General features: G+C 34.5%; 2 protein-coding genes across 2 annotated transcripts in view; one reads left to right on the top strand and one right to left on the bottom strand.

The window, feature by feature from the left end:
* The window catches only part of LOC129942792 (uncharacterized), a 324,873-nt gene that overhangs the window by 22,480 nt on the left and 274,541 nt on the right, over positions 1-27,852 (bottom strand). The gene's annotated exons all lie outside the window — the stretch shown is intronic.
* The window catches only part of LOC129942795 (uncharacterized), a 78,574-nt gene continuing 70,304 nt past the window's right edge, over positions 19,583-27,852 (top strand). Inside the window, exon 1 of the mRNA XM_056051866.1 lies at positions 19,583-20,965. Coding sequence (XP_055907841.1) covers positions 20,908-20,965 — 58 coding nt within the window. The 5' untranslated portion in view covers positions 19,583-20,907. The remainder of the gene's footprint in view (positions 20,966-27,852) is intronic.

The raw sequence follows: 27,852 nt of genomic DNA, 5'->3' as shown, positions 1-27,852 counted from the left end.
TAGACGAAGAACATCTTTTTGACTTCAAATTGATTAAATCTATTAGTTGAATGATTTCTGGGATAATAACTCATTTGAGGTAAAATACAAAAAATGTTGTTTTATCATTTTTTTAAATTGGCAAAAGAAGTTTAATTATATGCATCTTTAGGTTGCACGTACGTGCTTTTAGGATTGAATTAAAGAAATCATTTTTTTTTTTTAGTTTTGATTCCAAAAAAAAAGATACGGTTAATACAACGAAGCAAACGTTCAAAATTTAGGGACTGAATAATTTTACAGCGAGAGTTTTTTGGTTAAACATATATCTTCCCAAAGACCTTAACAAAACGAATGCAAATTTAAGTGGGATCAAAACCGATAATAGACGCCGATCTGCATCAAACCCGCAGTGAACGCGTTTTGAGAGTCTTGTATCTAATGTAGGTGTCTACTTTTACTTTGTGCATATTGTTGACTGTTTACATAAAAAACTAAATCAACTTTCAGTATTCGGTGTGCGTATCAAAGATCACCTCTTCTGGGATAACATATTCGATTAGGATTTTTACGACGACGACGGTGCAAGAAATGTTTCACCCCTTTTTATCTATCCGTAATTTACAAACCCTTTATCTGTCTTGAATGTAATTAGAATATCTGGTGAGGTTCCTCTAAAACAAGTTTAAATCTTGGATAGAATTCAAAAAAGGACTTTCAAAATCATATTCAAAAGAACTATAACCTTAACATTAAACGCCCTCGAACACCTCCGCAATGTTTCATGGCTTTTCCTTGCTTAATCGATATTTTTATAAGCAATGTTCTGTCGAATCAGTTCTTTTCCACTTAAACGACTCAGCTGTAATACTCTCACTTCCAGGTAAAGTATAGAAATTCTTTCTTAAATCACACATCGAGAATGTGGAATGCTTTGGCCAACTCTGTTTTTCTCTCCCATTTTGATGTTCAGAACTCTAATTCCAATGTGTACCAGTATCTCCTCTTAAATCTTTCCATATTTTCTTAACAATCGCATGAACTTTTTTTACTTTTTTTACTGAAATCTTAGAAAGCCTTCAACACGAAAGAAAATGATCTTGATGAATCTTTCGTTTTATCGATATCCAAACAGGTTCAACATTTCCTAAACTAGTGGACTTAATTTTTCCACCAAACTAAAACCCTTGGTAGGACGTCTTGATAGGTCGTCCAAATCCTTGTATTCAATTTTAGTAAAAAAGTCTTTTAAAATGGCTCCTTACAGACTACCTTTCAAACTTCGTTCTTAGCCTTATTTTCAAAAAAAAAAAAAATGTCCAATGGTCCGAAACTCGTCAGAAATAATGATTTTTCACCCAGATCGTTGTCCAATTGTGAATTACTGAAAATGCACTTTATGAGCTCCATGGCACTCACTTTCGAAAAAAAGTTGTAAGGACCAAGATATTCCGAATTTTTGATCATACTTCATTTCATATACTCTAAGATTTCTCCAAAGCCTTTGATTCGGTAGATCATAAAATCTTGTGCGATAAATTCTACAATGAGTTAAATCATTATTTTATCTTATAGGCATACCTTAAGTTGTAGAAGTCAATGGATCTTTGTCTTACGCGACGTGAACACGTTTTAAGTTCTTAGTACGGTCCATATATTCAGTGTTTGAAGATTATTCAAAGCGAATATTGACCATTACTTCGTCTCAAAAGGTCCATCCGCTTAGTCCAATTTCTGCATACTCTTTCCCTCATTTCGGTATCTCACAAATAAATGCTTCAATGTTGTCTTCCAATGCTTTAATTAAAGCGGGATTGTCTGTATAGACATGAGCTTTAACATAGCCCCACAGTAAATAGTCTAAAGACGCTAAATCGCACGATCTAGGAAGCCAATTGACCGGTCCCGAACGTGAAATAATATGTTCACCGAACTCACCTCTCGATAAGTCTATTGTTGCGCGTGCTGTGTGGCATGTGGTACCATCGTGTTGAAACCACATGTCATGCAAGTCAAGCTCTTGCATTTTGGGACAAAAAAATTGGATAACATTAACAGTTGCGATACGATTCACATCATCTTTGAAGAAGTACGGTCCAATGATGCCACCAGCCCATAAATCACGCCAAACTAAGACTTTTTCTAGATGCATTGGTAGCTCTTGCAATGCTTCTGGCTGATATTCACTCCAAAATCGACAATTCTGCTAATTTACTTACCCATTGAGCCAAAAATAAGCTTCGTCGCTGAACACAATTGAAAAGAAGAAGAACAGAGAACGCATTTTGATATTAAAATTCAAAAATTTGCAAGCCTTGTTTGGTTTAAGAAGATTCATGGTTAAATTATAGACCAAACTGAAGATGTTTGAAAGTGAAACAAAACACGAAACGTGCGTCAGCTGTTTAAACCAGTGTTGTCAAAACATTAACAGTGTTGCACGTTGTAATTTTGGACTGCTAAGACGTGAAAACGTTTAAAGTTATTTAATTCAATTATTGAATACGTCCTATGGTAACCCCTTTCGCATTTTAACCGTCATTTCTGATCTACGAAAGAATAAGTAGGACCTCATCTATCTGATGGTGTCAACTCATTCACCCGCGATATTATTCCCTTACTTCCAAACGTTAGTTTAGCGCTAAAAGTGTTCGCCTTTGAAATACTTCATCACGTGTAATAAGATAATTGGAAACGCTTCCAGTACGAGAAGGGCATTGAAAAAGTAGTTATCACCAATCTTTAAATTTAATCTTAAATTCAAAATTTTCAATCTTAAATCTTAAATGTTCAGTGTTCAATGTTCAATGTTCAATGTTCAATGTTCAATGTTCAATGTTCAATGTTCAATGTTCAATGTTCAATGTTCAATGTTCAATGTTCAATGTTCAATGTTCAATGTTCAATGTTCAATGTTCAATGTTCAATGTTCAATGTTCAATGTTCAATGTTCAATGTTCAATGTTCAATGTTCAATGTTCAATGTTCAATGTTCAATGTTCAATGTTCAATGTTCAATGTTCAATGTTCAATGTTCAATGTTCAATGTTCAATGTTCAATGTTCAATGTTCAATGTTCAATGTTCAATGTTCAATGTTCAATGTTCAATGTTCAATGTTCAATGTTCAATGTTCAATGTTCAATGTTTAATGTTCAATGTTCAATGTTCAATGTTCAATGTTCAATGTTCAATGTTCAATGTTCAATGTTCAATGTTCAATGTTCAATGTTCAATGTTCAATGTTCAATGTTCAATGTTCAATGTTCAATGTTCAATGTTCAATGTTCAATGTTCAATGTTCAATGTTCAATGTTCAATGTTCAATGTTCAATGTTCAATGTTCAATGTTCAATGTTCAATGTTTAATGTTCAATGTTCAATGTTCAAGGTTCAATCTTAAATCTTAAATTTTAAATCTTAAACCCTAAATTCTATTTATTGATTTATTTATTCAGCTTAATACAAGCTATAACTCAACATAACTTAACTTAACTTAACACTAACTTAACAATTTTTTTTTAAGTTCTTGTTATCAGTTTTCAACATTAATTCATGTGGGCCCTAAGACCCACATAAAAGCTCTTAAATGTACAAGAACCAACAATTTAGATTTTATTAGACTTAATTAATTAAGTTACAAGGGACGAGGGATTCGGACTCGAAAAAGGGAAAAAGTAAAGGAAATTTTGAAACGAAGACTACCTTAGCAGAGTTGCAGTGACGAAGAACTTTGGACATTGGTTCCAAGTGCCCGTAATTAGTGCGGTTATGAGGGATATAGAAAAGAGAAAACAGATCGCAGATTTTGAAGGTTGGTGTTAAGATGAATATCACTCAGGAGTGCCGGGGAATCTATATTGCCCATTTACAATTGGTGAGCAAATAATATATAAGCGTTATTGCGTCTAATATATAAGGGCTGCAAACCTATCAGTTTTAGTCGATCGGCATAAGGAGGCAAGTTGGATGTTTCATCCCAGGGGAGGCCACGTAAGGCAAATCGAACAAAACGTCTTTGAAAATTTTCAATTTTGAGTGAATGGTTTTCATGAAAGGGAGACCATACTTGGTATTCATATTCAAGATGAGGACGGACTAGGGAAATGTAAAGCGCTTTAGTTACATAGGGGTTTTGAAATTCTTTTGACCATCTCTTAATAATACCGATAGATCTATTAGCTTTATTAATAATTTGATCAAAATGGGAATGGAAGAGAATTTCAGAAGAGGACTCTATAAGTTCTATTGGCAAGGTAGGAACCTATCCAGTTTTTAAATATAGATGCAAAGCCTAGGGCTCTTAGTTTGGGATAAATTATCTTATGGGATATTTTATCAAAGGCTTCGCTGTAATCAGGTGTACAACATCAACTTCTTTGCCATTCTCAAGGGCTGACAAAAATTTGGATATAAATTCAATTAAGTAAGTCGTAGTGGATCTACCTTTAAGAAAACCATGTTAAGCGGGGGAGAATAAAGGTTTGCAATGGAAATAAACGGAATCATAAACTAAGCTTTCAAAAAGTTTTGGAATGCATGAAAGTTTAGCAATAGGTCTATAATTGTTGTTTATGGATGGGAAAGATAAATGAATCTTTCCATATATGAGGAAACACACCTTGGGAAAGAGAGAGTTCAAAGAGTGCAGTTAGAGGCTTTGACAGAGAATGCATACATCTTTTTAGAACAATTGATGGGACCCATCAGGACCAGGGCTAAAGTTTTCTTTGAGGCTTACGATTTTGGCTTGTTACAGGTATTTCTTAGGCTACGGAGCTCTCTGTTGTACCAAGGGGTAGCAGAGGTAAAATCTTTTTTACGAGAGAACGGTACTGATTCTTCAATACATTATGAGAGAATCAACTGAAACCAATTTGCAAGGGACTCTACGCTTGAGTTGAGGGAATTTAATTCTAAGCCGGCTGAGCTAAGAAGATTGTTGAGTTTGGAGAAATCAGCCCTACGTAATACAGTAATTTTTTATTTCAAAAAAAGTTGTTTTCAAATTCAATGGAGAAGGAGAGATTAGGGGAGGATGATAGCGATCCAAGGTTGAGAAAAGGTGAAGGATCGCGGAGACAACACAGTTATAGCAATCAGATGAGACCATGAGATCGAGTTGTCTCCTCATAAAGTTTGCTACTCCATTTAGTTGAAAAAGACCACAATCAGACAGACGATCAATGAACAGCGATTTCGATTCAAAAGAGATGTTAGTTGGAAAGAAGGATATCTGATCATTTGAGGTGGACCAATTGTGATGGCGAAGATTAAAGTCTCCAAAAACGATGATCAAATCATTAGGTTGCACTAGTTCAAGCAGATTATCAATGACATTAACAGCAGCTTGGCATGCTTTAGTTTGTTGGGCTGGTCGAATATAACAACAAAGGACAAAAAGCCAAAACTTCGGAAGTGTAACCTTAGCTGATACACCTTAAAATTCGATTGAAGTGGGAATACGGAGTAATAAACTTTCAAAATTACTAGTGATGTCATAAGGAATGTTTTGGGAGTTATTAACGACGGAAGTCTTTTAAGACCTTAACCCTCTTACATTTTGATAGTAAAGGCTAAGACATTAAGGTTTAGTAGTCTTGAGGTTAGGAGCGATAGTATTTCTTCATATCTGCACGGGATTTTTGGATATAAGATAATCGTTTTGAAGAGATAAACGACGCAAAAGAGATTAGGTCTTCTCTCACTTTTTGAGGAGAATTTTCAAGGCCATTATGAAATTTAAAGAATATTTCCATAAGTGCATCACGTTTGGTAGGGAGGCCTTCTTGGGAGATTAAAACCTTTATGTTTGTATTTGTTTTACCTTCAAAGCAAACAGAATGTGGTTCATTGTGCAGGAAAGCTAGGTTAGACGAACATTATTGTAGATTTTGTGGTCTCTAACATACCGATCATTAGTATTGGCCTCAGATTAATGTTTAGTTAACTTGTGGTTCTTAGGAAACTGATGAAGCAGAAGTAGGGTTAATGGTGTGAGAATGGACGAAATTTGTATACGCGGATGTTTTAGCGGGAGCATCAAACCGTCGGAGGGCGAAACCCGAAGACCCGGATGAGAAGGGTCAAAAGAAACTCGTTTGGATGGACTCTTTACAGAGGTAGGAGAAGTTTTCCGTTTAATGGACGAAAGTTGGTTAGAGAGAGAAAAGTTTGGAAAGATTTGTGATTTAAGAGTCTAGTTGGTTTCAATATTTTTTTAGGATTAGGTTTGGGAATAGGTTTGGAATTAGATTTGGATTTGTTAGACTTAATTAAATTATTATTGCTACTCATTCTGGAAAGCCTCATTCGACCAAGTCGTATATATCCTCTTTGGTGATGAAACATCCAGTTATATTTTGACGGAATCAGGAACTTGAATCTTCTTCAAGACAATTGAAGACATTCGCAGATTTTGACACAGAATTCTCGTTTAAAATAGGATCGAATTTATGTAGCATCAGCATATCCGGGACTATTATTCAGCACGAACCATGTATTATTAGCAGATTCAAACCTGCTGAGTCTCAAATTCGAATCGGATAACTTCCAGAAATGGCCACATTTGTTGATTATTTCGTCCTCCGCAATGGTATTTACTGAGGTGGTTTGTTGCAGAGAGTCTAAACCCTAAACCCTTAATCTTAATCTTAAATCTAAATCTAGATAAATTATGTTTCATTGAACACATTTGTTAATTATTATGATCCTTAATAAAGTTTGAAAATTCAAGTTTTCCCGAAATTTAAGAATCTGCGAAAAATAACAGATGTATAAATTAAGGTTGGTATTGCATGCGTTTGGAGTTCTCGTAATTTCGACTCTAACCAGTTTAAAGCCTAAAACTTTATGAATAAAAGACTTAATTGAGGCTAAAATGAAGCATTCGAAATTTCAACTTCTTCCCAAAAACATGCATTTTTTTGAAATAATAAAAAAAAATAATAAATGTTATTTTAATATTTTTTAAAATTCAAATAAAAATGTTGAGAATTTAAAATCAAAAATACAAAATATGTTAAAAAAATTTTTAATTTTATTATTATTTCTTTTAAATCCAAAAAGATACCCTATTGCTCCCAAAAGAAATCAAAAAGCTACTAAAGTGATCACCCGATCGATCAACTAAGTGGAAGCATACTAACACTCCCACTATATCTACTTAACCCAAAAACACAGCTTCCATAAGAATCTTTTTTTTTTAAACGCTTTTGTTGTTGGTGTTGCTGTCTAACTTGATAAAAACAATCGAACCTACGATCCCATAAACAACGTAACTTTACCTTCAAACTTATAAAAAAAAATTAAACAAAAGGCCTAACAACGTTCCTTAACGAACTTAAAATTCGTTCTTCGTCGTCGTCGAAGTCGTAGTCGATGTCGGGCGCCCGACATTCACTTTTTCGTCAGTCAATCTTCACTCCTTGCCGTTTACCACCGCGCGGCGCCCCAAAACCCGACCCGTGCATGTTCCATGGTTAACATACCCAATCATCGTGAATTCGAGTACCTACCTACATACATACATACATACATACTCGTATATACAATTTAATTTAATTTTTGTTTTGTCTTCTAAAACCGTCATCGCGTCGTTGTAGCTCGTACAAGATTCGTGTGTTACAGTTAACTCGTGTAGGGGGTTCTCATTTCGTCACTATTATACCAGTTTTTGTTTCTATTTTTGAAGAAATATAGACACGAAACATCGATTAAGATTTTGACTTCAACCCAATATTCATCTCAGGTGGGAAAAAGAGTTGCCACTCTTAAGCAACCGAACAAAAATCGAGATTTAGGCAATGTCAAAAACCGTTAAATTATCATAGTTTGATATTGATATTGATATTGATATTGATATTGATATTGATATTGATCTTGATATTGATATTGATATTGATATTGATATTGATATTGATATTGATATTGATATTGATATTGATATTGATATTGATATTGATATCGATATTGATATTGATATTGATATTGATATTGATATTGATATTGATATTGATATTGATATTGATATTGATATTGATATTGATATTGATATTGATATTGATATTGATATTGATATTGATATTGATATTGATATTGATATTGATATTGATATTGATATTGATATTGATATTGATATTGATATTGATATTGATATTGATATTGATATTGATATTGATATTGATATTGATATTGATATTGATATTGATATTGATATTGATATTGATATTGATATTGATATTGATATTGATATTGATATTGATATTGATATTGATATTGATATTGATATTGATATTGATATTGATATTGATATTGATATTGATATTGATATTGATATTGATATTGATATTGATATTGATATTGATATTGATATTGATATTGATATTGATATTGATATTGATATTGATATTGATATTGATATTGATATTGATATTGATATTGATATTGATATTGATATTGATATTGATATTGATATTGATATTGATATTGATATTGATATTGATATTGATATTGATATTGATATTGATATTGATATTGATATTGATATTGATATTGATATTGATATTGATATTGATATTGATATTGATATTGATATTGATATTGATATTGATATTGATATTGATATTGATATTGATATTGATATTGATATTGATATTGATATTGATATTGATATTGATATTGATATTGATATTGATATTGATATTGATATTGATATTGATATTGATATTGATATTGATATTGATATTGATATTGATATTGATATTGATATTGATATTGATATTGATATTGATATTGATATTGATATTGATATTGATATTGATATTGATATTGATATTGATATTGATATTGATATTGATATTGATATTGATATTGATATTGATATTGATATTGATATTGATATTGATATTGATATTGATATTGATATTGATATTGATATTGATATTGATATTGATATTGATATTGATATTGATATTGATATTGATATTGATATTGATATTGATATTGATATTGATATTGATATTGATATTGATATTGATATTGATATTGATATTGATATTGATATTGATATTGATATTGATATTGATATTGATATTGATATTGATATTGATATTGATATTGATATTTTCAGTTGTTTTAGAATAAGAAACTCCAACTTTAGTGCAGGTGGCAACCCTGTATGTTCTTTTTTACAAATCGTAGCTTCAACCTTATTATTAGATTGTGGCATAAACAGCACCACAGGTATGATGTGCTATGTGCGAGTACGAGTTTCCTGAGGGCTTTTAATTTCGTTTCCCTCACAGATCAAACCAAAGATTCAAAATGTCAAATGAAAAGCTTAATTCTTTTGGAATTGTGGAATTACACCTAAAATTCGTCGAATTGTGAGTTCTCTCGAACGCGTCAGCAATAATTATTATTATTCTTTTTCATGATTAAGAATTGGTTCACATTGGAGATTGCAGGGGCTTGTCTAGGAGGCCGATGCAGTCGCAGGCACACTGTGAAGTAATAATTTGGAGGAAAAGTTCAACGGGATATGAGTCAGTCTAGACTCTATGAGACGTTCGTTCGTTTCGTTTATCGACAACCAAAGACCCCCACAATCGACGACAACGACAGAAAGCTTAACAAATGTAACTTACCTACAATCTAACAATAATTCGTCGCCGCATGTGAATAAAGCGAAACGGGCATTCACATATTGGGTCTTGATTTTTTGAATTGCAGATGATAATGATGATGGCTTGAAGGAATAATGATATTTTTGTGCGGCCCAATAAATGACATTCATGTGAATTGTTATTGAACTATGTTTTACTTTGTTGTTAGCAATTTATTTGTTTGTAGAAAAACTTTTTTTATTATTGTTAAAGTGAAACGTCTTTCATTTCATTGATTAGATTGGTTTTGATGTGTGAATTAGGAAAAGGATCGAATTCCTTGGTCTTGCTTGAAATTCCAATGGACAAAGTTTCGATGGGAAGATATTTTTATGGCAAATATTTAAATATGCTCGAAAATACATACATTTCCTTTTAATAGACTGTAGTGTAGGAGTTCCCAAAATGGAATGAACGGTTGCGCCTACATTACCAATTAGGTTACAGTTTAGTCTTGTGAAGAGCGGTTATGCCGGCTCTCTCTATTGGAGTTCAAATCAAGTACCCGGTTCTTAAGGGTGAAGGTTGTGCATCAGGGTGGCTGCCTGACTAGATTAAGAAAAGTTAGTTGCGAAGCACCAACAAGCCTTTGGAATGTTAGGTACCTTATTAGACTACTTGCAGCCGAAGAATTAGCGGAGGCCCTAAACTGGTATAAAGCACATATCACCGCCATCTAGAAGAAAGGATCGGATGGGCCGGGCAAAAAAGGTTACAAAACTGCGATATTTACTGAGAAAATCTACAAAACCTATTTGGATGCGACTTTGTTACCACACCAAGGGAACTAGTCTTGCCCCCACAGAAGAGACAGATGACAACACCAAGAATTTGCTCATTAAGCTCTTGGACAGAAGACATCTTTGATGGTATAATAGCATGCACCACAACACTTCCGATAACGTTTTCAAACTCATCGATATTACTGCGTAAACTGCGAAACGTTATAATAAGCAGTATACGTTTTCCACACCCCAACATCCATAAAAGACATTGGAATTCTCCAGATCATTCTATTGTCAAACAGATTAACCATACAACGATCGAAGCTAGACACGCTTCCAGCATCATAGTCGTTCGAAAGTGTCCGTGATGCAACGAGAAGATACAAGTCGAACGGTTAAAATCAAAAAGATCACCGAATCCTTCTTCGACCGAATCACAAGTACCATCTTTGGAGAATCAGTGGCAACAATCAGAGCAGCCGCCCCTGTGGTACCGAGTTAAAAGCTAAAAAGCCCCAAGTTTGATGAGGAATGTCGATAGGCAAATGCAGCCAAACAACGGGCATCCAAAGCGGGCGCTGCACGGAAGGACAAGAGCTACTCACGAGATCTATAAGCAGATGAGGAGAAAGGAACACTGACTTCCCAAAAGAAAAAAAACAGAGAACATGAGAAGTGTGCGTTCGAAGATGTTGAGAGGTACATAATCCGAGAACCAAGAGCTGCAAAAACGAAAGTGGAAGCATCAAAGTTGAACCGTATTCAATACTTAGGTTATGGAAGGGCCACTTTTGCAGACTGTATAACGGCGATGATGAACCGAATTCCGCTGTCAGGCAGGTTGATCCATTACATGTCTGTCCAATTATTCGCATATGCTGATGACATTGACATAATTCGAAGAACTCAGCGTGATGATAAAGGGGCTTTGTGACAGAGGTGGCAAAAATAGGTTAAGCATTTTAGTTTAGTATTTGCTATCATTAAAAACCTACAACAATGATGATGTGTTGCCCTAACGTCACCATTCACAGGTGTCAATGGACTGGACTCTGCTATGAAAAAAAACAACACTGTTTTGGGATAAGAAAGTAATACTTACTTGATTAAAGTGGCGCTGCAGTCCAGGGCGGACCTGGGCCTAAACCAACAAGCGTTTTCACCAGCTCGGTCCCTAGCTAGCTGCCTCTAGCTGAGGTCTTCACCCACCTGAGTGCGCCACCTGAGCCGCGGTCTTCCTCTACTGCGCCGTCCTTTGACAGGGTCCAGGCCTTAGCGCCATAAATGACAACCGGGATGATGAGTGTCTTATAGATGGTGATTTTAGATGCTCGATAGAGGAGTTTACTTCTCAATTGCCTTCTAAGTCCAAAGAAGTAGCGATTTGCAAGAGTTATTCTTCGTTTGATTTCAGGTGTCGTTGTCTGTGTTAATAGCGGTGCCAATGTATACAAAGTCCTTAAGTACCTCAAAGTTATAGCTGTCCATGGTGACGTTTTGTCCAAGACGTCGTTGTTCAGTGTCCTTTTTTGATGACAGCATATACTTGGTCTTGCCATCATTGACCACTAAACCCATCTTCTTCGGTTCGGTCTCAATGCTCAAAACGGCTCCACTGACATCACGCTTTGAACTTCCAATTATGTCTATATCATCTGCGAGTAATTGGAAGCACCTTTGGAATATTGTGCCTCTAGTTTTGACGGTTGAGTTTTGCACAACCCTTTTGACATCAAATGCATGGGTAAGATCTTTTCCGACCTTGATAGAGCAGCGTGCATTCTCTATCGTCATTGTGCACAAACGGATAAGTTTGACAGGGATGCCAAAACAAGACAATTAGAGCTCTTCCCTATAGATGCTGTCATACGCGGCTCTAAAATCGATAATGAGATGGTGAGTATCGATTTGAAGCTACTGGGTTTTTTCCAAGATCTACCAGGGTCTGAACATTTGGTCGATAGTGGACCAATCAGGTTGCTGACGAACGGCTTCAGACGTTCACATAATACGGCAGCGAGAATCTTAAGGAGACTGATGCCTCTATAGTTGGTGCAATTTAGAGGGTCTCCATTTTTATGTATCGGTCAAACTATGCTAGGATTCCACTCATCGGGCACGCTTTCTTCCGACAATATTTTGCAGATGAGTTGGTGCATGCTCCCTACCAAGTCATAGCCTGCTGCTTCAAATAGTTCGGCGGTGATGCCGTCAGCTCCAGCAGCTTTGTTTGACTTAAGTTTAGATATAGCTATCTTCACTTCGTCAAGGTCGGGTAGGCGGAATTGTTGATCTGCGTCGCCCAGGTTGAGTGGTTCTATCTCCCTTACAGCGGAATTCGGTTCGTCATCGCCGTTATATAATTTGGAGAAGTGATCTTTCCATATGCTCAGCATCGACTGTGGTTCTACTACGATGTTCCCTTTATCGTCTTTACAGGCTTCGGTTCGTGGCTGGTATCCTTGGGAGGTTTTTTTTACCTTTTGGTAAAATTTACGAACCTCTTGCCGGCATTCGTCGTCAAACCAGGGGTTTCGCTGTGTTGGCCGTGTGAAACCTGGAACTTCAGAGGCGGCATCTCTGATGGCTGCAAGGTAATGTTGCTACTGGTTTTCAATGCTTAATGCAGGCAGCATGGGACTCCTTAAGAGGTTATTAGAGTATCTTGCCATGTTATACCAAAGATGTCTTCTCTTCCTAGCTTGGCGTTGAAATCTACAAAGATAATTTTAATGTCATATCCAGGGCACTGCTCATAAGTCTTGTCCAAGAGCTCGAAGAATATGTCTTTGGTGTCTTAATTTTTCTCCTCTGTTGGGGCGTGCCCGCTTATTAGGTTTATGTTGGCGAATTTAGCTTTGATGCGGATTGTCGTGATGCGCGGAACCGGATAAACCGATCTTTATAGGCCTGGACTCCGAATAAGTCGTAGAAGCCCTATAAGGCGTTCACTAAGTAGTTCAACCCTACTGGAACTGTAGACGTCACTGTTGATTTCATCTCGAGAATTTGTCTGCTGCCGTCTGGATAAGGAGAGGTGCCTTAGTTTAAACACCTCTCCCCCCTATCTCGTTTGCTTCCCCCAAAAACTTTCCACTGGGTTTGGAACCCAATCTCCAGTTGAGGTACTAGGCACCCGATGTTCACCACGGGAAGGTACGAGGATTTAAGAAAGCTGTGTAAACTTGTGTCTTCGTAAGTGCACATATCTACTGTTTGAACATCAAATTTTTTAAAAGTCGGTTCAATTAAAGGCGGATGCTGATGATATTGACGTAATCATAAGAACTCAGTGCAATGTAAATGGGAATCCTGTGCGTGTTGAGATAATGAGTTTAGCGGTTAATCAGGACCTAAACACCGACGACGACGGACGTCTCGATCAAAACGTCCCCATCGACAAATGTAGCTTTGAAGTAGTAAAGTCTACCTGGGCTCTTCTATGAATGCAAAAGCTAGTCGCTGTTTCTTTGGGCTAAGAAAGCAATTGAATAGTAAAGCCCTCTCTCGAGTAACCAAAATGTCGCTATATAATACCCTTTTCATCCCCGTTATGCCTTACAGTGCAGAAGCATATGAAAGCACCTAGGGTGGTTTCGAGAGAAAAGTTCTTTGGATGATCAACGGTCCCGAATGCATTGGAAGAGTAGAGGAGAATTTGGAACGACGAGCTATACGGGGTGCACAGCGGCGTAGATTTATTGAAAAAGATAAAAGTCCAACGCCTGCAATAGTGGTTCACTTAGAGCACATGGAAACCAATGCGCGGAAAGTCACTCACAGGACAACACAATAATGGAAGGCCGTGGATTAGGTAGAGCGCACATATGGAAAGTGATCTCACCCAACCTGGAGTGCGCAACTACCCAGGGACCGAGCTAGATGGACAAGCTTGTTGGGTAAGGCCCTTGTTCACCTAGGACTGTATTAAAAACTGTTGTTATGATGTTTAAAACGACAATACACAATCGGTGCACTCAGGCTTATACTTGCTTTTTAAACCTTATCGATTATAAGGAGCTTCCCCCCAATTGAATTGAATAAAGACGTCTACTGAATCATTCCAATCGTATATTTCTTAACTTGAAAAGGCGCAATGTCTCTTTTTCAGCATAACTTAATTTGATCAAAAACAAATTAATTCAATGTCTCGATTGTTTCCCTTATAATATAAAATGTATTATTGTTTTGCTAAACATTATATGTAGTTTGAAAGACTTACATCTTTTAATAACTTTTGTATTTATTAAAAACAGTAAAATGTCTCAACTAAACTGCCAACAATAAAACTAATTGTTAAGCATTTTAGGCCCTATGTAAACATTCTACTTAACTTACTAGGTGTTCATGTTTCCAACAATATTCTCACCTCAACCCACACCTTCATTAAATTTACAATCATTTAACATATACGACTACATTATAAACTATTTGTTGTATTCCGATGACCTTTTCACACCATCTCTCTTAAAAGATTCATGAATCAACTCCTTAAATGCAAATGCAACACAATATATTCACATCGATGGAAGTTAAGTTAATAAAAAGAAGTAAAAATTACAATCCATAAATAAATTTTATTTCATTTTAAATGTTAGCTCAAGTTCTGTAAAGTTTTAAATAGCAGCTGACAGCGGCCGGCGGCGCGCGGCGCGCGGTGGCCTACCTCAATGATTCACTACAATTATCAATTGCCCTGGACATTAATGGCTTCGCACACCCTACCTACGTTCTTTTCTTTCGCATTTATTGGCAAAATTATTCTGTTTCTAGTCCAAATAGATTTTATTCCGTGCCTTGCTGACATCATGATTTATTGTAGTAGCTTATTGTTAACAAATTTGTTAGTAAGATACTTTGTCATAAAGTATTTTCCCACATGACAGGCAATTTAAGTGACAAAAGTAATGTAATACAGGGTGGTTCATATGACATGAGAAATACATTTTATGATTTCTAATTTCTAATTCTTGAACAGAAATATATTTTCCTATCTTTGTTCTAAGTAAAGTTAAGACGTTCAAAGGAATAAATCTAAAAGAATTGTTTCATCCTTAAATTACTAACTTCTTTCGCGGATTTGTACGTAGATAAAAACACCCTTTAAAATAAACTGCAATTAAAGTATAGATATCCCACTTAAATCACTACCTACCGCTATACCATTGCATTTTTGTATCTTTGCCTTTATGTGTGTCATGTGTACTCGTATCTTTGTATAAATCATTTACTCGTAGTTACAATTAAATTCGAAACAAAGACGAAGATGAAGAAGACGATGATGATGATGTTGGTTCTTCTTCTGGCTAGTGAGAGATTCTTTTATAGACTTGGCTAATTCTAGAGTTGCATTGGTAAGATAGATCTTATTTTTGGTACACGTTACTAAAGTTATTTTAAAGCTTTGCCATAAATAAACTGAAGACAGTGCGCTTGCTGATGCTCTTCTTGAGCACATAAACACATCGAGTGCAAAGACACTCTTCATTGCTCTGAATCTATAATTATAAATACAAGGTCATTATAATGATGGCGTGCATTGGTCATGATGGCGGTGGCGATGATGAGGAGTACCTATCTTTATACAGAGTGTGGTTGTTGTTTAATATGAACGGACCGCAGTTAAACTGCGTGGATCGCACGCAGTCTTACCCATCATCATGTTTTGAGAAGTGCACTGTTTCTGCAGTCGTCGATATAAAGTGATTCGATACAGAAAATGCGAGCAACGTTCTGCTCTAATCATTGTTGAATGCCTGATGAGACGAATCGGCATAATCTGAGGTGAAAAGGAGATCATTTTGCTCTGGGAATATTGGTAATTAGATCGCTGAGTGAAGTATTTTCAAGATATATGACTTGAAATGTTGTAGATAATGAATGTAAGAGGATCATGTTTAAAAGATTTCATTAAAAAGATAACACATTGAAGACATACAATTTTCTCAAGCTCCGGTTGTAATTCCTCAAAAGCGATAATAACTTGGATTTTTACAGAAAATAGCATTTTGAAAACTTAACCATTGTCAGGTGCTAATTTGATTTATAAAAGTATTATACGGATGCCATAAACAAACATTTGCGCCTTAAGTTCCTAAATCGTATTATCACATCTGTAGCGTATACTCAATATCACAAGAATTAAAATCAACATAATTCAAACTTCCCGCCTTAATCACATTCTACAAAAATATTACGTTTTTCTAAATTTTAATCATAATTTACAATTTGAAGTAAACTGTGCACCAACTCATCTTCAAAATATGGTCGGAAGAAAGCATGCCCGATGAGTGGAATCTGATACATTAGAAAGGAGATCCTCTAAATTGCGCCAACTACAGACGCATCAGTCTCCTTAACATTGCGTATAAGATCCTCTCTGCCGTATTATGTGAACGTCTGAAGCCGTTCGTCAACAACCTGATAGGTCCTTATCAGTGTGGCTTCAGACCAGGAAAGTCCACTATCGACCAAATGTTCACACCCTAGTAGATCTTGGAAAAAACCCAGGAGCTTCAAATCGATACCCACCATCTCTTTATCGATTTTAAAGCCGCGTATCACAGCATCTATAGGGAAGAGCTCTAACGAGCAATGTCTAGTTTTGGCATCCCTGTCAAACTTATCTGTTTGTGCAGAATGACGATAGAGAATGCACGCTGCTCTATCAAGGTCGGAATAGATCCCACCGATGCCTTTGATGTCAAAAAAGGTTTTAGACAAGGCGATGCACTGTCATGCAACTTCTTTAATATCGTTCTGGAAAGAATTGTGCAAAACTCAACCGTCAACACTAGAGGCACAATCTTCCAAAGATCCATCCAATTACTCGGATACGCAGATGATATTGACATAATTGGAAGATCAAAGCGTGATGTCAGTGGAGCGTTTTTGAGCATTGCGACGGAAGCGAAGAAGATGGGTTTAGTGGTCAATGAGGGCAAGACCAACTATATATGCTGTCATCAAAAAAGGACACTGAACGACGACGTATTGGACAAAACGTCGCCATGGACAGCTATAACTTTGAGGTAGTTAAGGACTTTGTCTACCTAGGCACCGCTATTAATGCAGACAACGACACCAGCGCTAAAATCAAACGAAGAATAACTCTTGCAAATCGCTGCTTCTTTGGACTTAGAAGGCAATTGAGAAGTAAAGTCCTCTCTCGAGCATGTAAAATCACCATCTATAAGACACTCATCATCCCGGTTCTCATTTATGGCGCTGAAGCCTGGACCCTGTCAAAGAAAGATGAGAGCGTCTTAGGATGCTTCGAGAGAAAAATTCTTCGGGTGATTTTTGGTCCCGTACGCATAGATGGAGAATGGAGGAGAAGATATAACGACGAACTGTACGGGTGTACAGCGACACTGATCTAATTATCAGAATTAAAGTCCAACGGCTTAGATGGCTAGGTCATGTACAGCGGATGGACATCAACGCTCCAGCCCGGAAGGTCTTCGAAACCAATCCCGAGGACGGAAGACCGCGACTCAGGTGGCGCACCCAGGTTGGAGAGGACCTTAACCAACTTGGCGTGCGCCCGGACTGTAGCGCCACCTTAAGTAAGTAAGTTAGTTTTGAAAAATAGTAATAGTTCCTCTAGTTTTTGTCGCAATAGTCAACCTGCACTTACGGCTGAGTTTGTCAGGGATGCGGCCTTGAAATATATGAAATGATGATAGGTGTTAATTTTATGTTCGTATTTAGGAATATGAATATTTGATCGACTATGGATTTGTCCTGTCTAAATCTACACTAATAAGGACTTATCAGGTTATTAACAGCTGCCCTCGTTGAAATACCTTTTTGCTTATTCGAAGCTACGATTTGATCTCATTCGATCCGCAGGGGTTAACCGTGAAGAACCTATGCTATGACAACAATGTCGATACAATTCAAGTGCCCTAAATTTTTTATTTTTTTTTTATGTCATTATTTTGTCTATGGCACCCAACACATCTAAAGTACATTAAAATCAGTTCAACTTGGAAAATATTTTTACAATTTCTACTACAGCCTTCTTTGAGATATTTATTTCAGTTGAAAAAGTTTCCGTATTGAAAATAAGACGTTTTTATTTATTTTATCAATAAATGAAGGAAATAAATAAACTATTACTTATTTCTTAAAAAACTTCCCTGAAAATATAAAAAACTAAATGTACACTGAAAAGATTACATATCAATTTCATGACATTGGATTTTGACTAAAATTTCACTTGACTAAAGCACCTTCGATAAAGTTATCAAGTGTTGTAAAGAGTTATTGTGGTGGCCAGTGATGTGATGATGATCAAATCACGCAGAACTACAATTACTAATTTGAACACATGAAAGAATCATGTATCCAAACAGGAAGACAAACTAAAATTCATACAAATCATCAGTTAACTTAAGCAATTTACTATTTATGAAAAATTGCGATACCAATATATCTCACATAACAGACTGACACCCACACTTAACACACTATTGTTTGAAAATATATTCAAAAAGAGTTATTAATATCTTCAAGACATCAATCAGTAATCACCAAAAATGCTAGAAATACTTATTTTTAAATACCCATCACTATTGAAATCAATCAAAACGAAAGAGCTGAGAAGCAAACTCGAATTTGCACATTCAATAACAAATTGCTTCAAAATGACCAAACTTAGCTTCCCTCTCGGTCGTCTTATGAGATGATTATTATGAAAAATGTATATTTTAAAACATAAGTCGTCGGGTTGCTGCAAAACTATGACGATGATGATGATAATGATGATGAATAATCACACGATAGCTTCAAAGACGCATAGATTCTATCAAGATTCACAGCTACACATCACAACAGAGGCAGATACTTATACCAATAGCTAACATAAAGCATTTATAGTTTAGCACAATACAAAAGCAAAGGTCCAAGCAAGTTACTCTCCCGAAGTTCCTTCAAAAAACCAGCACCAGCAGTCAACAGCAGCAGCAACAAAAGTCGCAGATCATCAACATGCAATGTTTACAACTTTCAAGTTTTGCGTTTATTTTGTATCTTTTTGGACTTTTATTTTATTCGTTTGTTTGCAGTAGTATCATTGTGCTAACCATAGAGTGCCCCTAGCCACTTGAGACTCCATAGGCATCTTGTACACTATAAACCGTCTATGTGAGTCTTTACCACACTTATAGGCTCTACAAAGTTAAATGTTGCCTCCAAGTTTTCGTCGCTGGAACGTTTGTTTCAGTTCGCGTTTGGAAGTCACGCGGCTTTGAAGCAATTTTTGTCCGAATTAATTCGCCGCGAATTTAATAAAATTAAATAAAAGTTTGTATTGTTGTGTTGATCGAAATACAGAATTCAGGGTTTACAAGAAACCCAACCGAACTGTTTTATACATTTTTAGGAGCTTTCCCAAAACTGTTGCAATACAAAATCACAAACGATACACAAAAGGTGCTCTTTAGCTTAAGTGTGCTTGTTCGCTGCATTTAATCGTGACATGCAAATCGTTGGTGTGGCAAATCGAAATCTTATTACGAAGAGACCATCGTCGTCGTTTTTGTCGTCGCCAATATTACTGGGAGTGAAAATTTATTGAAATTAAGTCGATTTAGTTTTTTCGAAAAAGCTAAACGAGTCGCTTCGGAGTCTTATTTAACATCACAAAAACAACAAAAAATGAGGAGGAGGTGAAGGCAATACCAACTGCAGCAGTATATTAATCAAGATCGTGTTTAAGTGATACCGCCACCACCGTGCGTCGTACTCGCTGCTGCCACTACCAAGTTACCTATTCTGCGTACAATAGTTTTCTTCGGAGACTGTGTATAATTTCTGGCTAACAACTATAACATATGGGCTAATAGAGCATTGGTCCGGTTGTTGCACTTTTTTTTTATTCTTTTTGCATACTCACATCTCCAGCGCAGTTTATACTTGGTTAGTGTAAACACCTTCAAAACAAATATCACTGTTGCAATAGAAAAAAAAAAAAATAATACTCCATAACAGAAAACGTCAATAGGCTTAGCTCGTATCTTAAGTGGAAAAGCTTAGAGAAAAACGTATTTGAAAAAAGTTGTATGGGAACATAAGTTTTGGTTTTTCTTTTTGTATCTTTTGCTGCGCACTCACGTGAATGTTGCAATATTGCGGCAGAGTCGTATAGTGCGTAGAGTTTTGCCGTCATCGTAGTTGTCGTGAGGTGGTCCTGTGTTTTGTTGTTGTGTTCATTGAAATTAAGTGCATTCGAATAGATTTTCAGTTTCACTTTTTAGTTTTTGTATTTAATTTATGTAATTACTCGTTTGAGGATTTTTGTATGTACGTAGTATACGCGAATTGTAATTAATTTTTGTATCTTTTTTTATCGGTTGGAATGATTCATTTTTTCCTGTTATAAAGGGAGTGTTAAAACTAAGTATTATTGTTGTTAACAGTTTTAGGTTTTTGTGTTTTGTACCTAAGCGAAACATTTGGGTTGCCTTAAGTGAGGAACATTTTGTTTCACGACAACATTTTGACAGAAGAAGTGATTTTTAAAGAAGAGACGAGATGTTACGAAGGATTACATTTTTGGTGGTGATCATATTTGGATATTTGTTAATAACAGGTTTGTATAGTTTATAGTTGTAATAATATACTTAGTTAATTGAGTTAAATAAAAAAGAAAAACTATTCTTAAAAAGGCAATCATATTACGTATAAGGGAAGAAAATTTGTTAAATATATTTTGTCTGACTATATGACATATTGGATAATGTTGCTAATGGAAATGGAAGTATGGTATTAACGATGAAGAAAGATGATGAATCTTTAGGCTTTCAGCGGATTAAATAGAAAAACAATTTACAATAATTGTTACATAAGTTTTTGGATTGATGAAATAATAGTCAATGAGATTAAGTTGGATTTTAATAGGTATTTAAACAAAATGTTGAAAAATATAAATGTGAAAAATTTATCGTTTTACAAGTTTGAATTTGAATTTGGTAACAAAGAGGTTGAGATGTTTTGCTGATATTTAATTATTAATCAATATTTAATGTATTGGAAAGATTTTAAAGTAATGAACAATAATACGTTCATGGGTTTGAAGATGGAATTTAAGCCTAAATAAAATCGTTAATTTTATAATATTAGGAACTTCAAAATGTTTTTTTTAGTAAATCTCGGAAAATAAGACCATAATTTTAGAATACTATTTTATTAACATTTTTTTTTGAAAATACCATTGTTATCGGAAAGGTTGGTTGATTGGTTCAAATATTAAAAAGGAAGCAGGAAAAAGAATGACCAACAAATTAAGAAAGTCGGCTAACTAAAGGGAAACATTTATTTATAATAGTAAAAATATATAAAATGTATTTATGTCTATTCTATTCGTTAAATACTAACGTGTACAATGCTTCAAAACTACTTAACACCTTTTTTTAATCTAAACTATTATAAACCATGGTTTTTTAATTTGAAATTCTTAAAATTATCATTTGATGAAGTTTTAGAATGAAATTTGTTGAATATTGCAATTAATTGATGAAGAGGGCTATGATCACTATAGATCTTCTAATATCTGTATTTAGTGGCCTAAAGTTGAAACGAATAAAAACCGATGGTGATGATATTGAACCATTTAATATTTCTGCAGCAAAACAAAATTGTAAATATTTTCTATGGTTTGTCAATGAACGAAGATTAATAATAATAACAGTGAGTCTTTGTGAATAAGGGGACAGACTATTTAAACTAAACCAAGGAAGAAATCGGAGACAAAAGCCTTCTATGAATCAATTGAATTCTCATTTTATGTATAGAATAATAAGGTGCCCACACTACACAAGCATATTCCAGAATTGGCTTCACAAATGAAGCAAAAAGTAGCTTGAGAACATAAGGATCACGGTAATCGCGACTGATTCTCTTAATGAAGCCCAGGACTTGATTTACTTTTTTAACAACAAAGCTATTATGCTTAGTAAATGTAAGTTTCCCACCCAAAAGTAAAAACAGATACTCTACTTAAGAAACAAGAAGCCAGAATCTTTGTGGTTGTGGTTTTACATTTGTCAACATATAAAACGGCACCATTTCCTAAATAATTTGAAGTCTTTTTGTAAAAGTAGGCATTCAGATAAAGTGTTAATTATATTATAAAGTTTAATGTCATCAGCATACAGATATTACGACAGATGATTTTTTATGATCGAAATCGAATTATTTATAAATGAAATAAATAAGATTGGGCCTAGATGGCTGCCCTGAGGGACACCAGATTTTACAATAAACGGAATCGAACATTCATTATGAAATATTACACTATATTGTCTATTTTCTAAGCACGATGAATTCCAATTTAAGAAATTTTTTTAAAATGCTTTACTTAAATCGTTAAATATATAGTTTTCTTCTTTACGTTTCTTAAAAATCTACGAAAGGACACTGTACACGATTAACTCAAACAATTTAGGTACCAATAATAGCTTAGCAATAGGTCGGTAGTTCATAATAATATTTTTCTTTTGCACTGGAGTTAATTTAGTTTTATTTAAAGAAGTCAGTGATTTTAGTTTGGATAACATTCCTCAATTTTTCTTTTTCAACAAAATCGTCTAATAAATTGAAAGATTCAAATAAATTAGTCGTTACATTACTCTTCATCTCCAGAAAGGTTCGAAACACGTCAATAGCAATATCTGTTTCTTTAGTCAATCGTTTTTCAACTTCATTAATTATCAACAACTTTTTCTGAAGAGAAAAAGGTCTGAACATAGAATGCTTGCATCTTAAATCATGGGGAAATTGTTTTTAACAGAAAATTATTGAAAAAAATCGTTATGTGGAAACAAAAACGTATGAGATTTGGATTTCCAGCAACAAAAGCAAAATTCACTTTATAGAAATTCGTTATAAGGTGATTAAAACACACCAAAAAAAATAACCAAAAAAATGTGTACTCAAAATCAATTCGTAATAGATTTATCTTCGTTATGTAGAAGCTTGGAAAATGGGAACTTTTTAAAGACGTGCATTGTTTCAAATAGAGGATGACACACCATCAGGGCCAGGACTAAAAAACTCATCTAGTTCTATTATTTTTCGTGCAACAGTATGTTTACTTATTTTAAAATTAATATAATTTTTTGTCGAAAGTTTAAAACTGAAGAAGGAGAACAACAAGAGTTCACAAGCTTTTTTCATACAATTGACAAACTTCCAGAATTTATCTGGATTAGATTTAAGATCTATTTTAATACTCATCTTATAAAGAGTTTGAATATATTTACATGAACCAATTGCTTAGGTATAAGGAATGTTCTACAGTTTGATAATATTTTAACCAAGCTTGGATTCTTTTGTTTTTGGTTTCAAAAATATTGTAATGTCGTTTAGTCCCATATATTTGCTTCATCATATTTTTAGTCAATTTTTTTTATTAAGCCATTTGAAAGAGAAACGTATTCGTTACAAAAAAATTGTATGTATAGAAAAAAACTAAATACATTTAGTTTTTAAAAATAATGGGTGATTTTTGTTTCATATTTCAGCAATAAAATCAAACATAGACCAACAAAAAGTTCTCATTTTTTTTATTTTATTTTAATAAGTTCTTTTATTAAAAGCATTATCACATATAAAATGAATAGTAAATTATTCTGTCAAAAGCACCCTAACAGTTTATGTTAGAAAAAGCATTAAGTTTTTAAAGATTCAATAAGGTCAATCAAAAACAAACAGTTTCGAATTAAAAATGAGATGAAATCAAAATCGGAATTAGTGTCGAAAATTCCATTTGCCCTGATTGACTCGAACAAAGGTATTAAAATGCGGAACAATGTTAATAAATTTACTTGTTATTAAAAAAAATTATCTCGATGCATAGAACCTAAATGCTTAGATTTGTTTAGTTTTTAGATTAATTAAATAATTGCAAACAAAATTAATAGATTCACATTTATGGGGTTAATTGATTCATATGATTCTGGCTTTGTAAAAAGTCAAACTAAAATACGTTGTTATGTCATTAAAACGAGACGAGATGCATTTTATGTTTGATTGTTTTACTTATCAATTAAAAGTAATGTTGGCCAATCAATTAATCTTACGAACTAACTAAGATTTTTAAATGAAAAAGACAGACAAAGTTTTGAATTCTTAATAGCACAAAAGTGAGGGTTGTAATGTTATTTATACTTAAAAGATGAATGTGGTCATTTATTTTGTAGAGGGTGATAAGTTGCATCCATACAGCGTTTATTTTTGTTGGAAGTAATCAAAGTGCAGCTGTTATGGCAAAACCATTAAAAGAAATCAAGTTATTGATTGGGTAAATCGGTTATTTAATGATATTACTTACATTTAATCATTCAAAAAGAAATTGAGATGCGACCCACACTAGTAACTTCCCAACCGAGCTCGTCTGTCGATTTTCCTTAAACTTTAACAAAATATTAATACAAATATTTTGTGTGAGGTAAAAACACTTGAAATGCCTTTGTTTTCACAATACTTGAGTTGGAAACCATATCTCGCCAATTTGTAGTTCTTTTGTAGGTTTGAGTGTTTTAGAAGAAAAGTAATAGAATTTTTCCAAAAAATTAAGGAAAAGTTAGCACAACAATGTTTGATTTTCTGTTCTGTATCTGTTTTTGTTCGGGACATTTTTAGTCGAAAAAAGTATTTTTACAAATTTTAGGAGCAGTTTTTGAAGTTTTTTATTTATTTAAAAAAATAACCGATTGGATTTTAAAAAGAACATTACCTTACGTAAAAAAAAAAAACAAATTGAAGTCAATACATTTATTTATTCTCTAAATATTCGAATCGAACATCAGTTTTTTCTTATTTTGCGTGTTAAAAAACCTGACTCATGTTTATACAAATTTTTAAAAATGTTACTACCCCGAATCAGTATCGGTAATCTGACTGATGCATATAATTTACATAAAATATTAAAAGCTATATTCCGCGACAAACTAAATAATATCGAACGTTCAGCTTGCCTATGCATAAGCGGATGGCTTCGCACGAACCCATCTGCGACACTGAACACACTACTCTACCTTACACCTCTTGAGTATTGCTGCAAGATCAGATAGTCAGGCCGCTAACAGTCCATAACTGTCGATCATCTCTAATGGAGATGGCACAACAGTTTAATATTCACCTTTGCTGGGTACTGGACTATATATCATTCCAGGAAATTTTAAGGTAGTTGAACTCGGCATGAATGGTACAAAACAACCCACGTTTACCACGTTTAGCTAATGCAGGCATACCAATCGCTAAACTATTTCGAATGAAGGATGCTATGATGAAGGCAAACACCAGGTGGAATAACATCACCACGTATCAGGTCACGAAAAATATCTGGCCTACATTAGATTTAAAGGGTTCAAGGTGCTTGCTATCCAAGCAGATTGCATATAAGCTCGATAATCGGTGTCATAACCGGCACTGTCTAATAGGAAAGCACTCCAAGTGGCTAGTATTCGCAAATTACTTTTGCAGAAGCTGTATGGATCAGGAAGGGAAGAAAACATTTCTTCATCTCCTCTGTACATTATGCCCTACTCTAGCCAACGCAAGAATTACCTAGAAGAATTCTTCTAAATATAACGTTCTAAACAATCTCAATCATATGTATTAACATAATCAGCTTCTCACGATTCGTAAGGGACTCAATCTGGTTTCATTGAGTTTAGAAGAAAGCCTTAAGATAGATAGGTGGATAGATTAGATTTATTGATTCTTTTCTTGTTTATGTACATAAATAATATTTACAAAAATCTATAAGCATGGCTTTGCCGTCTGCCTGATTGACATGAAATTAAACATTTTATAATAAGTTTTTTTCATAATAAATATTAATATAATAAATACAATTCTTTGTTTTCTCTTTAAAAAAGTTAAAATCTTCATTATTAATTTGGCTACTATATTTTATAGCTGTTTGATAAAAATTAAACAATAAGTTTATATCATTTTCGCAGTTGAGATTTGCTAAAACTTCTTCTTCCGGTATTAAATTGCTTCCAAGGAAATATCTTCGGATTTCTTTTAGAATTGGGCACCTGCCAATGAAGTGGACGATATTTTCTCTCTCCGATAGGTTGCAAAGACTACAGTAGAATGGTAACGAATAAGTTCTCCTCTCATTTAAAGATAGCAGATATGGTTTTATTAGTGTTTTCGTTACGATAATAGTTCTTTTCATTTAAACGACGAAGTAGCTAAATTTAAGCAGTCAGCTCTGTATTGCTCATCTACTTTTGAAATCAGGTTGTTGCTTATGTCCTTACAGTATCTTTGATTTCTATTAATGGTATTAAACTCCATTCCGCTGTAGGTTGCAAGTTCTTCTAACTTTTTGTACCATAGTGCTCTTCTCTCTATTACTTTTCTTGCAATAATTTTTGGAAGTCTCTGCTCCGGTAATTGCAGAACTTTAATTACATATTCTGCGTGCAGCTTTAAAGTTTTAATAAAAAGTGGTGATAATCCTGCTTCAATGTTTATCATATCGTTGGGCGTTGTGCTTGGAAGATTGAAACATCTTTTGATGTAGTACCTCAGCAGTTTCTGCACTGTTTCATCCTGGCAGTATCCCCAAGATTGTGCTGCGTACAACATCACAGACGCAGATACAGATTGAAAAACTTTATATTATGATATTATGGTCAACTAAATGATTTGAAAAACACCTCTTCCAGGTAGCAGATATGGCACTTTTAGCTTTTATTAGTTTTTTTTTTTAAGTGGGATTCCATACTCAGATTACTAGTTACCGTTACTCCAAGATACCTGTATACTTTCACGATTTCTTTGGCCTGTCCATTGAGATACCATTTTTCATTACTGCAATTTCTACCTGCTCTTTTCTTAAAAATCACGACTTTGACTTGGTTAGATTAACTGTAAGATTCCATAATTGGCAGTACGAATCAACACGGTTAATCATAAGTTACATGGATTCTGGTGAGTATGTAAATAAAACCACATCATATGCAAATAGAAGAGCTTTTATCAAAATTCCATCTATCTCTATGTAGAGAGTCGGTAAGGTCGTTGAGTCGGTAAGGTCGTTGATGTACATGATGTACGGGCTAAGTGTACATCCTTGTCCTACTCCCATTGTTGTCTCAAACCATTCCAAAATCTCCATTCCGTTCCACACAGCCGATTGATTGTCTTTGTATAAGCTTTCGAGAACCCTTCCAAATTTTTGACTCATTCCAGCATTGTATAGCTTATATATTAAAGCTTTTCGGTCGATATTGTCAAAGGCTGCCTTGAAATCTATAAAGAGGGTGTATAATTTTTGTCCTTGGTCTACAAATATACCCGCGATGTTTTACAGTACAAATATGTTATCTACTGTGGAAGTCGTTCCGGAACTCGGCTTGACATTCCTTAATAAGATTATTGTTTTCAATCCAGTTTGACAATCGGTAGTTTAACAATTTTGTGAATACCTTATATGCAGAATTTAAAAAGGATATT

The sequence above is a fragment of the Eupeodes corollae genome, chromosome 1 (genome assembly GCF_945859685.1).
Source record: "Eupeodes corollae chromosome 1, idEupCoro1.1, whole genome shotgun sequence".
NCBI classification, from domain to species: Eukaryota; Metazoa; Arthropoda; class Insecta; order Diptera; family Syrphidae; genus Eupeodes; species Eupeodes corollae.
This window is presented reverse-complemented; position numbering and strand designations above follow the sequence as displayed.